This window comes from Opisthocomus hoazin, chromosome 17, assembly GCF_030867145.1.
Source record: "Opisthocomus hoazin isolate bOpiHoa1 chromosome 17, bOpiHoa1.hap1, whole genome shotgun sequence".
NCBI classification, from domain to species: domain Eukaryota; kingdom Metazoa; phylum Chordata; class Aves; order Opisthocomiformes; family Opisthocomidae; genus Opisthocomus; species Opisthocomus hoazin.
The window spans coordinates 2,415,405-2,428,462 of NC_134430.1; the positions used below are offsets into that span (position 1 = coordinate 2,415,405).

Sequence of the window (13,058 nt, forward strand, 5' to 3'; positions counted from 1 at the left end):
CTTGCGAGGACAGCCCCCCACCCAGAGGTAGTGCTGGTTTGCAGCGTATTACTAGGAGCACCTCACTCACATTTCTGTGCAGGATGAGGGCACAGAATGCTCTTTTTAGTATATACACGTATAAAAAAGAAGTATATAAATATACATAAAATTTTCCTACGTACTTTAAATAAAATGTCCCCTGCTGGCATGCTGGCCAGACCGCGCAAAACCTCTGTATTTTGCTTCAGCAGAAAAAAGCATTTTCAGCGTTTTTTTTCCCCTCTTTTGTTTCACTAACACGTCTTGCAGTGCTTTCATCCCTAGAGAAATGAGTTTTCTTCCTATGACATTTTTGGGAAGAAGGGAAGATATTATTTTAGAAGGCCCTTGGGGATAGGGATTCTGTGTTCTTGATGTAACGGTACGGAGCCTCAGCCTTGCTCCCTTTTTAAGAGGCTCCTGGTAGCAACACACTGTGGATTTTTTAATTATTATTATTTATTCCCCTTTCTGTCTTCAGAGAAGGGAGGCCGCTGTTTGCAGTGAAGCTCAGGGGTTTCCCTAATGCCGAGAGCCCCGGTAGCGGCTCCGCTCGTGCAGGGTGATGCGGTGCGATGACAGCGCTCGCTCGCCGTCCCCCAGACCAGCGTCACACCGGTCTGAGTCAGCAGTTCTCTCTGCTAGAAGATCAGGAGAAATCCATCTCAAAGCAGGAATAGAAGAGATTTGTCGAACAAGACTCTGCCAAGGTTTTTAACACCAAAATTGGTATTGGGCGACAGGGAAGTACAAATAAAGCAAAGAAGATTTCACCCTGTGGCCCCACGTGGCTCTTGTTTGCCTTCATTTTCTCGTGAGACTTTTTGTAAATTCCAATGATTTCTGGGTGCCGAGACGCCTAATTGAATTAGTTGCTTCAAATATAAATAGATGCAGAAATGGGTAGCAGTAGAAACGTTCTGTTCTGCAGAATGGCTTCAACTTCGAGGTGGAATAGTGGGGACGAGTGTCTGACAGAGGATCCAAGGAGAATTCTGTCGGTACAGAACGCAGAAAAGCAGATGAGAATACTTGGGTCAGAGGAGAAGCTGCCGGACCTCAAAGACAATAAGTCTGGGGGTTTTTTGTATAAATGTAATTTTAGCTAGTTTAGTTCTAGACAATGCAGACTTGTTTCAGCGTTCCTTCTCTTACCTTTGTTTTCAGTTAAGTGTCAGTAAAGAGTCTCTCACCTGTAAATCTCTTTGCAGAAAGACTTCCGAATTCAAGAACTCCCTCTGGCTCGCATTAAGAAGATAATGAAGCTAGATGAAGATGTGAAGGTACGCTCACGGGGTTTTTCTGGAGTCTTTCTGATCCTTTTGGTGGATATTTTTCCTTGCAGTTCATTACTCGTTGTTACAATTATTTATTTGTAAAGCACATTTTAGATGGGGTAATAATAATGCAATATTAGCTGACCTTATACAATTAAACTGAGCTGGGAAAGTCAAATAATTTGGGATCTTTGCTGAAGACTTGAAATTTTGCTTTCTTCTGTTAGATGCGAGTCTGCTGTATAATTCTGAGTGTTTCCTGGTGTTTTTTTCTAGTGCTTAACTGCCTTTTCTCATGTGTCCTCCTTGTTTCTCTCAACTCTTCTTTTCATGAAGCTGTAGAGTGTTTAGTGTGAAGAATGGTGCCACTTAAACATGTGCTACGCTGTTTAAAGTTTGGGGGGGGGGGTAGTAATTTATATGGATAACTTTGGTTTGGTACCAGCGTTCGAGCTGAACCCTTTGACGCGTGACTGATGACAATAACACGTGAACTGACTGATGACAACTTACTGACAGAAAAGGGAGAAGGGAATCGCCGTCCCTCTGTTAGGACAGCCTTTAACCTTCACATGAGGCCCTGACAAAGGTGCGTGGTGTGCTCCTGCGCGAGGGAGCCGTTCATCCAGCTTGGAGAGGGAGCGAGCCCAGGCCTCTGCGGTCCCAGTCCGGTGTCGGAACCGAAGGAGTCCTGAAGTTTTGATGATGAAGGGGAAGATGAGATTGTAGGGCAGGGCAAGGGAAGTTGCTGGCCTGCCTGGAACATTATTTAACAAGAAGGCTGTATTAGGGAGTAAGCATTGATGCCAGCCCACTAATAATGAAACTGCTAAATTTGAGTAAAACTTGAGCTGGATGCTGTTTAAGGAAAAGGAATTTGGCGAGGCAGCGTCTTTACTCAGGCCTCCAAATCTCCTTTGCAATTTCAGCATTCATTTCAAATTGGATAAATGTTACAGCTATAAAGTAAGGGCCAGGCTTTAAAATGAGCCCTCAGCCTGACCCGTTGGTTTCAGACTCGTTTATACGCGTGCCAGGGCACTGCCGGGAGCAGCTGCTGGCTGACAGCCCCTGGGTGAGTGTGCACTGAAGCCGTTCGCTGGCCTGCCATAGTCCAGCGCGTTACAGAGTTGACATCTGACTCGTGGTGGAGGAAAGGGGCTTTCGAGACACATTGTAGATGTCCATTGCTCTTAACACTGCATTTAACTAGAGGCTGGTAACTCTTTGGACGTCAAACCGACAGATGTTCTGATGTGGACGTTCCTCCAGCTTCACTGTTAAACAATGCAATCGTTCAGATTTGACTAACGTGATGAAGTGACGCTGTCTGCCGCTTTGCAGTACTGGAACACTCATGGTAAAATTAAAAAACAAATAAAAATTGTAAATTTGATTGCAGATGATCAGTGCAGAAGCTCCCGTGTTGTTCGCCAAGGCAGCTCAGATATTCATAACGGAATTGACTTTGCGAGCCTGGATACACACGGAAGATAACAAGCGCAGGACTCTGCAGGTAACGGAGCTGCTCCTACCGAGCCTTCAGCTGCTTCGCAAACTGTTTCCAACGCTTTGTTTCCATGTTTTGTAGGCAGGAACGCTAGTACCCTGTTTGTTGCTACAAACCTGTGTACAAAGCACAGTGCCCACTGTAACTGTATGGCTGAAATGCCTTTTTCTTAATTTCTTAATAAAAACAAACAACCCAAACACAAAACCAAAGCTACAGCTGTCAGCTAATTGTGACCTGCTCTAACGATTCAGGAGAGCTGTAGCTGTTGAACTTGTAGCTGACCTGTTTTTCAGCAGTAGTTCTAATGTAAGCTTGTAGATGTTACTTTGTCCTGATAGATGTGTAGAGACGAAAACAAAAATACCCTCCTCCAGAACAGATTATTGTTTTTTCTGGATTGAGGACCCCTCAATAATAGTCATTTTTCAGTGGTTCAGGAGTAAACTGTAACTGTTTTGGGTCTTTTTATGGAAAGAAAAAAGAGGAAGGAAAAAAAGGCATTCACTTTTAGTCTTGCATGTTGACAAGAACTACTTGAGACTGTAATAACCATCAGTTCAGGCCCTCGGATGAGAGATATTTAGGACCATGTCAGCTCTCCTACTCTGGCGCAGAAGTTGCTGTAGTGGCAGGGCGAGGTGTCTGATTTCAGCCCAAAGCTGTCCTGTTGAACGGGCATCCAGCCACTCGGTCCCCTCTGGACTGGGTAATGCTACTTGCTTAACCCAGGTTTTAATGTCAGAGCCGTGGGAAGGATGTGTTTGATACAAGTACCGTGAACGAGGCGCTTCATAAGCACGGGTGCGGACTCAGGCCTGTCCTGTGAAGAGTTGTCAAGCTCACGTGGATCCATTTATTTCAGAATTGTACTTAAATCCTGGTCCTGATGTACAAGATCTGGAGTTGACTCAGGTTTTATTTCGGCTGCCTTGCCTTCTGCAGCAGCTGCTCTTCGCGTGGACAGTGCGGCTGGAGAAACGCAGTCGCTGCTTATCAAGTATTTGGGAAGAAAATTTCAAGTGGAGAGGTCTGAGTTGTGGAAGTGTATTCCTGAGGAAACAGGATTGAACCCAGTCCTCAGCATGGAGAATGAAATAGAAGATACATCTGTCCAGTAAAAGTTTTCTTCCTGGTGAAGATACTTTTATAATATGCGCTGCCTGCAAAATGGAAGAAATGTGTCTCTGGTGCTTTCGATGTGATCATTGTTTGGCAGTTAAATGCCAAGACAGCCTAGGGTTTAGAAATGTCAGCTAGCCTGAAGCGAGAGGATGGATAGTCTCTTAAATTTTACGTATAAGGCGGTGTAGGCAGCTTTGTCTCAAATCTTGGTCATATATACGCTGTACAAATTTATCTTCAGCTAATGAGAATGAGACTTTTAATAGCTTCTTGAATTAGCCCTACTTTTTAAGATGGCTTGCAAGAATTTTAAAATGACAGAGTACTTTTTCTTTTCTTTCTTTCCTTTTTTTTTTTTGGTTAAGAAATTCGGCTCTCTTGGGGGTTGTTTCAGATCTTAAGCAAATAGATTCAAGTGACTACTTATTTCTGGCTCTTTATTCAGGTCTTTAATGATTTGACCTAATGTTATTCTTTTGGTTTTCTTTTTCAGGCAAGGTATAAAAGTAAAGTTATAAGCCATTTTGAGAAGATACTTACCTTGTCAGTTTTTCATAGAAGCTCATTGGCTCTTGCGCATCCTTTTTCTGATACATGTTTGGCCAGTTTGCTGAGTATATGTTTTAATCTTCATGCATTCTTTTAACCATTTTGCCCTTCCACATGCTGAAGCTTGTTCTCCCAACATCTCTTGGGATTCCCCTGCCCTGAATAAGGTCCTGTGATACTTTATTTTTTTCTTGTAATCCCATCCCCAACTCATAGATTCTGGGTCTGTTGCTACTGACACATGGAGCAGTCATCTGGTCTTTCTGTAAAGCTTCTTTTCAAATATATTTGGGATTTTCAAATTTTAGTTTTTTTAAGAAGAATTTCTTTTTTAATATACTAAAAGGCTTATGGTGGTTGTCATGAGCCCTCAGCAGTGATTTACAGCGGTACCGCTGTGCAGGGTCTGATCAGGCCTGGTGGGTGAGTAGGTGGCTGTAAAAGCCCGAGTTTGATAGGCACGTTCTTACTGCGCGTCATGGGTGCCTCGCTCAGCACAAGACACTGGTGTTGGTACTGAAACAGAAGTTCTCGCCGCCTGGCTTGACCACTTTGGGTCTGCAGAACTCTCACTTGACTCAGTTAAAAAGCTCCAACTTTATTTATCCAGTGGCAAAACTTCTGAAGCTGAAGAATGGTTTTCTCTTTTTGTTGTTACAGAGGAATGACATCGCCATGGCAATTACAAAGTTTGATCAGTTTGACTTTCTTATCGATATTGTTCCAAGAGATGAACTGAAACCTCCGAAGCGGCAGGTGAGAGACAAAAACGATTGCTGTAGTGTCTGTCCTTTCCTTGGTGTGATTTGAGTCTCTAGTAAAAAGAGAGTTGATAAAGCGATACAGAATCAGGTTTAAACATGAGGTTTGTGCCTCTCGCTTTTGCATGTTTATGAACAGTAGTTTTCAGGTTCTTAAATTTTTCTATGGAAATAGAGCTTGAGTGGAGATTTACAGAAGTCTGACTTGTGGATTTACTGAAGTGACGAAAACACTGCTAAATAGCTCTCATACCAAATATTGCCAGTGTTAAAAATTTAACTTTAAAAAGCGTGCTGAGTCTGCATCCTTTGACTTGTAAAGGGAGAAATGGACTGCTTTGCTTGGAAGTACCGTGTCCTGCATCCTTTGGGGCAGTCATGGCTACTGTAAACATCCTTGACTGGAAGCTGTGAGGTGTTTGAAGGAGCTTTCAGTCGGATGTTTACAGCAGCAGGCTGCTGCGGTCATCTGGCCACAAGATCTTTGAAACTTGGCAAGCTTGTGTTTTACAAGGCGCTTGCTTCCCTCGGTGTCTGAGACGGTGCTGGAAATGCAGCGAGGCAGGCTTGAAGCTCAGCCTTGCTGCTTGCAGTGCACAAACAAACAGAGCCAGCCCCTGGTGGGCTAATTTATCTCCTTCACTTAAAAGCATCGTGTTTTCATGCTAAAAGTTCCCCAGTTCAGTAATTTCTCATCTCTCTTCGTTACAAGTTGCCTGGTAGCTGAGATGACTGGGCTACCATCGGCACAGCGCTTCCAGGGAGCAGCTCCGTCCGGACAGTCCTGCACCTGGTTCAGCAGCTCCTGGAGTCATGGCCCAGGACTCAGCTGGAGCAATTTCTCCTCTGAATAGTGAATTTCAGTACTTTATAACAATTTATAACAATTAGTTCAATTGGTTTTCTGATACTTCTGAAGGTTTGCCGTGTGTTAGCCATTGAAAAAATCCAAGGTGGTCTTTATAATGGCTTCCCTAGTGAGTGCTTCTGGAGAGGCTGGAATACTGTAAAACATCTTTCTGGCAAGTGTTAGGTTTGGAGGATTCTCTTTGTGTTTGTTTGTATTCCGATATAAATCTGGATAACATGCAAAAAGATACCTGCTCGGAGCGCAGAGGCCAGCGGTTCCATTGTGGACCTGGGTTTTGGAGGTTGCTGTTTTACTTTTTGTCTTGAAGTCCTCGTGGTGCTACCGAAGTGACGGCCAAAGGGAGGAATACATGCTTCATCCTTGCTGATGATGCATTCTGATTTCCAGAAGCAGCATGACTTTCTAGTACATGCAGAAAATACCTTTCCATGTCGCGATATATGCAGAAGAGCCCATCCTGCTGCTGCAGTCAGCTATGGTTAAAATCAGCAGGATCCCAAGGCTTCGTTACAGGTGTGCTGGGAACTCTGTTCTGTACACACGGTGAGTGTCACATGTGGAAGCATGGTACAGCTCCTTCCATTCCTTCTCTGAGTTCCCTGCTTTATCCCTGCAGAAGCGCAGCAGAGGTGATTTATCCAAAGATCATTAGTTCAGTATTAAATGAAAAGACAATGCAGCAGTCTGCACAGCCACACTCGATCTTTTGCTTAACTGGGGAAAAGAAAACCCGCGGTTCAGTTTGTTCAGCTTGATAAGCTGAAACGCTGCACCCTGAAGTAACGCAGGTTAATTCTGGCATTGCAGATTCAGTTCTTTTAGGTGCCTCATTCAGTTATTCTGCTTTGTAGTCCTATTTTTAGAAGTACTCTGTGTTTGGGAGGGGGAGCATTGCCCATACCTTTTCCTTGCTGGAGCCTTCTGACTCGCATCAGAATGTTCTGATCTCAGAACATTCAAGTTCTGTAATCGAATGAATGCCTGAAGTATTTTAATAGATTTAATTCATGTTAGACGCATATAAGCTGCTAGGTTAGTGTGTCTTGGTGATAAATCACGCCAGAGCTGTGTCTTTTGGATTGTGCAGTATCAGCAGTGAAACCCTGCTGGGTTTTAGTTTGAAACGGGGTTTAGAGGTCTGTCTAGAGATGTACATCCACTGCCTGTGAACACTGCTGAATCACTAGAAATACTTGATATGGCAAGGGAAGTTTAATGGAGAAATAGCTGCCCAGTAAGTAGGTTAGGACTTTGCAGTGGAAAACACTCCTTTGATTCAGCAGTGTTGAAAAGTGGCTGCGCATGGGCTGGCAGCCTGCTCTGCTGGCTGGGGGTACAGCCTGTATTTTATCTCTACCATGGAAAAGACTGTTTGACAAGTTAGCGCTGGTTACGTGGAAGAGCTGGGAATGAAACCACGACTGTTGTGTTGCTCTGGTAACTAAAGCTGTGGCTCGAAAATAAAAGATGGCAAACGACGCGATATAACCTAGGTCAAGCAGATTTGGATTTAAAGCCATTTTTGCCTGTAGCAAATGCTACTTAACCTGGAGCCGATACTTGGAGAAGTACTCAGTTGCCTTAATTGTTTCAGGATTCAGCTAGGAGTTGAGGAATGGAGTGGTCTAGAAATAACGTGTCTAAGGACTGGACTTCACAGAAGCAGCCACAGCTCCTCTATGCGTGCAGTTTTATGGTTAACTGGAGGCATGCCCTGTTGAATATATGTTTTAAATTTGTTACTGATCCCTCCCCCAAAGGATTTGATGAAGCGAGCAGGGATAGTCAGTGAACTGCCATATGCAGGGAGTATTCGAAGTGTTTGACTGCAGTGGTTTGCAGTACCGTGGGCTAGTGCGAATGTTTGCTCTGAGAGCCAGGCTTAGAAGTTGCTTCTTGATTACAGGCAACTGTGAAGAGCTTAGTCTTTGGGGGGCAATTTTCCAGTAGGCTGTTGAGAAGCCTCCCAATAGTAAGTCCTGTGAGTTGCTGTCCCTCTGAGAGACTAGCATCTGAGCGGATGGGCTCTTTTGCTCGAGCCTGATGCCCATCTAGACAACGTACAATGATCTTGTTTAATGTCAATTTTTCTTTTCCTGTCCAGTTGGATATACTGAAGGTGACCCTTGAGCAAGCCTCATTTAATGCAGGGGAGTCGAGCAGACTTGTGTAAGTGGGAATCTACCATGTTGTAGCACGTGTAAACATCCTACACTCTCAGCTGTGAACTCGAGGTGGCTGGGAGAGGATTGTTTACGCCTTCTGCCATGGAGTGAACGTCTGGTGAGCTGTATCTTCCGTAAGGTGCAAGATCCGACTGCTCCTCTGGGGAGCTTCGGAATTTTGGTTCTTGAGTGTTAACGGCTTTCCACTTAACATAATCTCTGTAAATCTACTTCGTTGCCTAAAGTATCGTTAATCATAAGGGGCTTTTCTCTCCTAAAGATATGCTTAGAGAAAACAAACCAGCAGTATTACAGCCTGTGCTTCTGACGGTGAGCTAGAGTGGAGTCTTTTGTTTCTTCACGTTGTTGAGATATTCCTGCTACCAGCAAAATCAGCCTGTTAAGCCACAGTCGCAGATGAAATCGTTATAATTCTGGAAAAGCTGGATTTAGATAAATAGATAAAGGCACAACAGTATACATCAAGTCCGTGACTTTTATTCCAAGGGGTTTAACTAGATGGAGATTTGTGTTGGGCACGTAGGCTAAGAAGAGGGTTTGTTGACAGGTGAGGCTTTGTAAGTCTTCCTGGTGCATTTGCAATTCATTCTGTGTTAAGATAACAGGCGATGGTGGAATTTACTGATGAGGAGTTGCTTGGATTTCAGCTACGGTAATTTTATTCATTTGCTTCTCATAATTAAATTGGTGACTGCTTTTCCAATACCTTATATATTATAATGTGTCTGATTTCCATGTAGCTGAATAAATGAGGAAACCTGTTTTGATTGATCACTTCAAATTTACCTAGTTAAACTGTTACAAATGAGGTATTAAAGATGCTTTCCCATGGAGCATGCTTGTGGGAGGGGTGTTTCAGCTGTGAAGGGGGTGTTTGGGTGTTGATCTGTTCCATCCCCATTTACCTGTCTCTTACCTGTGCCGCAGGAAGAGGTGCGCCAGGCTGTGACCCCAGCCGAGCCCGTACAGTATTACTTCACGCTTGCTCAGCAGCCTGCTGCGGTGCAGGTTCAGGGGCAGCAGCAAGGCCAGCAGACCACCACGTCTACAACTACGATCCAGCCCGGACAGATCATCATCGCCCAGCCTCAGCAAGGGCAGGTGAGCGACGAGCGGTGTGCAGGGGCTCTGCAGCTCGTCCGCGCGTCATGGATTGCAGTACCCTGCTCTCACTGCTCGGAACAGTCAGTAACACTACAGAAACGTGCTTTCTGGTCACGACCAGGTGTTCAGGCACCTTAGGAACAAGGGTCATCAAGGTCCTGGGTTCCCTTTGTGGTGGGTTAAGCATCACCAAGTCTAGGAAGCAGACTGTCTGTTACCATCCTTGTGTCTTGTGGCTGTTTCACCCGTGTTCAGTCCTTGCTTGGTCCTTATCCCTGTGTTGACTGCAGAGCACGCCTGTGACGATGCAGGTTGGAGAAGGCCAGCAGGTACAGATAGTGCAGGCCCAGCCGCAAGGACAGACCCAGCAGGCTCAGAGCGGAACTGGGCAGACCATGCAAGTCATGCAGCAGATCATCACCAATACAGGAGAAATCCAGCAAATACCGGTAAGACTTGACCCGTAGAAACGTGTGACAGTCTTGTGAGCACACTGTCCGCTGGTGTTCCGGCATGAGACTGTACATGTATGCTTTCTCAACTGCAAGAGGAAGTTTGGATTGAGTGGTGTGTTTCCTGCACTTAGGGAGGAAAACGAACCAGGTGTGACCTGAAGGAGGAAATAAATCTGACCCATCTAGTGTAGGCTCATTGCTCACCCCTAGTGTTTTCCCCTGAGTGAAATAGTTATGGTTAGGAAGCAATAAATAAAATATTTCCTGGATAGACCATAGTTCTTTACTACCGTGTGGTTTCAATAAAGCATCATTAACTTCTCTTGCCTTTACTTGGTTCTGCCTCTGCCATCTGAAGTCATGACCTGGCAGACGGAGTGGGAAAGGTGCCATCTGTGAGTTACTAATAAACTTTTAAGTTAGAAGAATTATTTCTACAAAATACTTTGAGCTGATTGGAAGAATGGCTTTGCAGAGCCAGAAGGCATCTCCTCACTTTCACAGCAGTATAGATCTGCTGTGGCCTTAAGAGTGGGGTTTTGAGTACCCAGCATCAGCGGTAACATTCTGGCATGTGCCCTAGGTAAACATGTGGGTCAAAAAAAATGTCACTTTTTTCCCCCCTGCTCTCTGTAGCTTATAATAGCAACAAAACTGGGTCTTTTGGTTCCCATCTGGAAAATTTCACACCTCTTAAAGAAAAAAAAAAAACCAACCCTCCGTCCGGTTCTATGTACTTAACCAGCAACCCAAAGGTCAGAGCAGGCGTCCAAGGCAAGCGTTTCACTTTGTCTTTGATTCTGTTAGTAAGAAGTGTGCCCACAGCTGTGGCAAAACGCAGCTTTCACACAAGTTTTGCTGTTCAAGATCTGCTAAGCTTCCCTCTGTACGGCTGGCACGTGTTCGTGCTTTGACGTAGCTTCTTGAAAAAGCTTGAGATTCTGGTTGTTGCCAGACTTTTCCAATTCACTTCCAAATTCTTTTCATCTCTGAAGTCTTCAGCTGATTTCTGCTTCTTGGCTTAAGGTGTTGGTCAGAAAGGAAGTGAATGGCTTGCGGAATACAGTGGTTTGCTACAGGCAGCCTTTTTTCTGCTCTGCATTCTCCATTACCTTTCTTTTACCTTCTTTTTTTTTCCTCTTCCTTTCCTTGTGGAAGTCTCTCCAAGATACTTGTTTTTCAAAGCATTTTGGAAGGAGATCTCCACCTCCAGCCTCAGTGAATTTGTTACAACAGTACTGAACGTGGCAGCATCCTCCTTTGGTTCAGCAATTAAAGAACAGTTCAGGCTTATTTTCCAGTTGTCTCCAGTAAATGCTGGAACTCCCTACAAGAAAGGGGCTTGGAGATCTGCTGGGAGAAAGAATTCCGTCTAAAGTAGCCTTGAGGGGGCCATAAGCTTCTGCAGAAAGTACTGTTTTCCACCGAAGTGGATCCTGTTGCAAATAGGTCCTGTGTTTCAGGAGCGTGAGGCTGGAGGCTTTTTAATTAGTATCTGGTTTTGGCCAAGCATATGCTTCTACAGCCCTCTTGCCTGGGAGCATCTAAGAAGAGGTGGCTGTGACTGGTCCTCAGAAGCTTCTGGTGAGACAGAAACTGCCAAGTGCCCCAGTTTTGTCTTTGGGAGCAGTTGGGTCTCTAATAACTAAGACTGCAAACCAGAGCAACTTAGGAGTGGTGTTTTAGTGCGACAGTCACAATTCGCCCTTCTGTACGTAGCAGAGATACTGTTTTGACTGAAGTGAAGAGGATTCTTCTTAATCGCGGCGTGTTGAGCAACCGCTGTTTGTGCTGGAGGAAGCATCTTGCTCGCTTCCAGGGAGTGAAGGAAAACAGAGCGTGGAGCCACGCGCTCACTGCGAGGGCTTTGCAGCGCCCTGACCCGCAGAGCAGTGTGTGTTTGGTTTCACCGAATTGCAGTCCTTGGTCTCGTCAGTGCTGCTGTCCCTTCTGCCCTCTCTCTGCCGTGGTTTTCTTACGTTTCCCCTGAGTTTCCTTTCTCTCCTGATACAGTTCGTGCTGCCTGCTGATGGTTCCTTTTCACTCTGGTACCTGTTAGGGCTCAGCAAAGAATCTTTCACAAAGCAAATGTGACAGTTGGAAACACGCCGGTAAAACTGGTAGTGCCTCTGGCGACTGCAGGAGCGTCGAGGCAGTCTTGCTGGTGTTCTCTGCTGGTTTTCGTGTGCTCCTGGTGCTGTGTACGCTTCTCTGCTGCAGTTTACTGTTTACTCGAGGACCGCGGGTTGCCTGGGGAAAGGTGACTTTTTTTTTTATAAACTGAGGAAAAACCGGGAGGGAGCGTATACATCAATTAAATGGTAATGACTTGTTTCTCCACGTTAATTTTGTGTTAAATTTAATCCATGTCTTAGCTAGACCTTGGGCTGGTTCCTTGGACTTACTCTCATTTCTGGAAGAAAGCTCTTTCTACGTGGCTTTTATCCATTCAGTCAGTGGTGTAGTTAAAATCTGTGCAGGAAGCCCTCAGTGTGGAAAACACCATCTGCAGGCAGATCTCCATACAGAAAATAAATTCTTTGTTGAAATGTTTATGCTCATGTGGAGTTTATTTGCTCTTGAAATAATATTGGAGATTTTAGACACAGCTGGTGAAGCCAGCGGCATGTGTGTGAATGCCAAGACCACGTTCTAGGCACTTGAACCTTTCTCAGGGAGCAGGTTTCAATATTTTGTATGTTCCTCTTTCCACTTTCTAAAAAAGAAGAAAATTCAAAACACTTTTTTGTATGTAATTAGCCTTAAGACAGTGAATCTAAACGTTTGAAAGTTAAATAACACAAAATGAAAAAGTCCACCAGTAGCATCAATCATGCTGTGACCTCTCTATTGCTTCCCAGGTGTGTGTCAGCTGTTTGTATCGCAGGTTGCAATGATGACATTGTCTCCAGATCCCGCACCCCCCAGCATCTCACCTGGCGAGGTCAGGGCTGTAGGAAAGAAATTTGTGTTGGAATGTTGCACACGGTGTTGACACAAAGTGCCGGCCTTTGCCAGGCGGGGGTTGACATGTACTGCCAGAGAGCGGCTTTAAAAGCTTCCCAATATATCCTTGGGTTTTGTCAGCTCTGCTGCCTTTATGTGCAAATTTCCCATATATTCTTTAATATTTTTTGGCAGCATATAATAGAAGTGTCATTATGTGCAGCTGCTCGTAACAATTTTCTTGATGTGAAGT

The 13,058-nt window shown here is 44.7% G+C and overlaps 1 protein-coding gene across 4 annotated transcripts in view; it reads left to right on the top strand.

Moving 5' to 3' along the window:
• NFYC (nuclear transcription factor Y subunit gamma) overlaps window positions 1-13,058 on the top strand; it is a 37,301-nt gene that overhangs the window by 22,223 nt on the left and 2,020 nt on the right. For all 4 annotated transcript variants that reach the window (XM_075437849.1, XM_075437851.1, XM_075437850.1 and 1 more), the window contains exons 3-7: window positions 1,233-1,304; window positions 2,701-2,814; window positions 5,143-5,238; window positions 9,228-9,401; window positions 9,695-9,853. In XM_075437849.1, coding sequence (XP_075293964.1) covers window positions 1,233-1,304; window positions 2,701-2,814; window positions 5,143-5,238; window positions 9,228-9,401; window positions 9,695-9,853 — 615 coding nt within the window. The remainder of the gene's footprint in view (window positions 1-1,232; window positions 1,305-2,700; window positions 2,815-5,142; window positions 5,239-9,227; window positions 9,402-9,694; window positions 9,854-13,058) is intronic.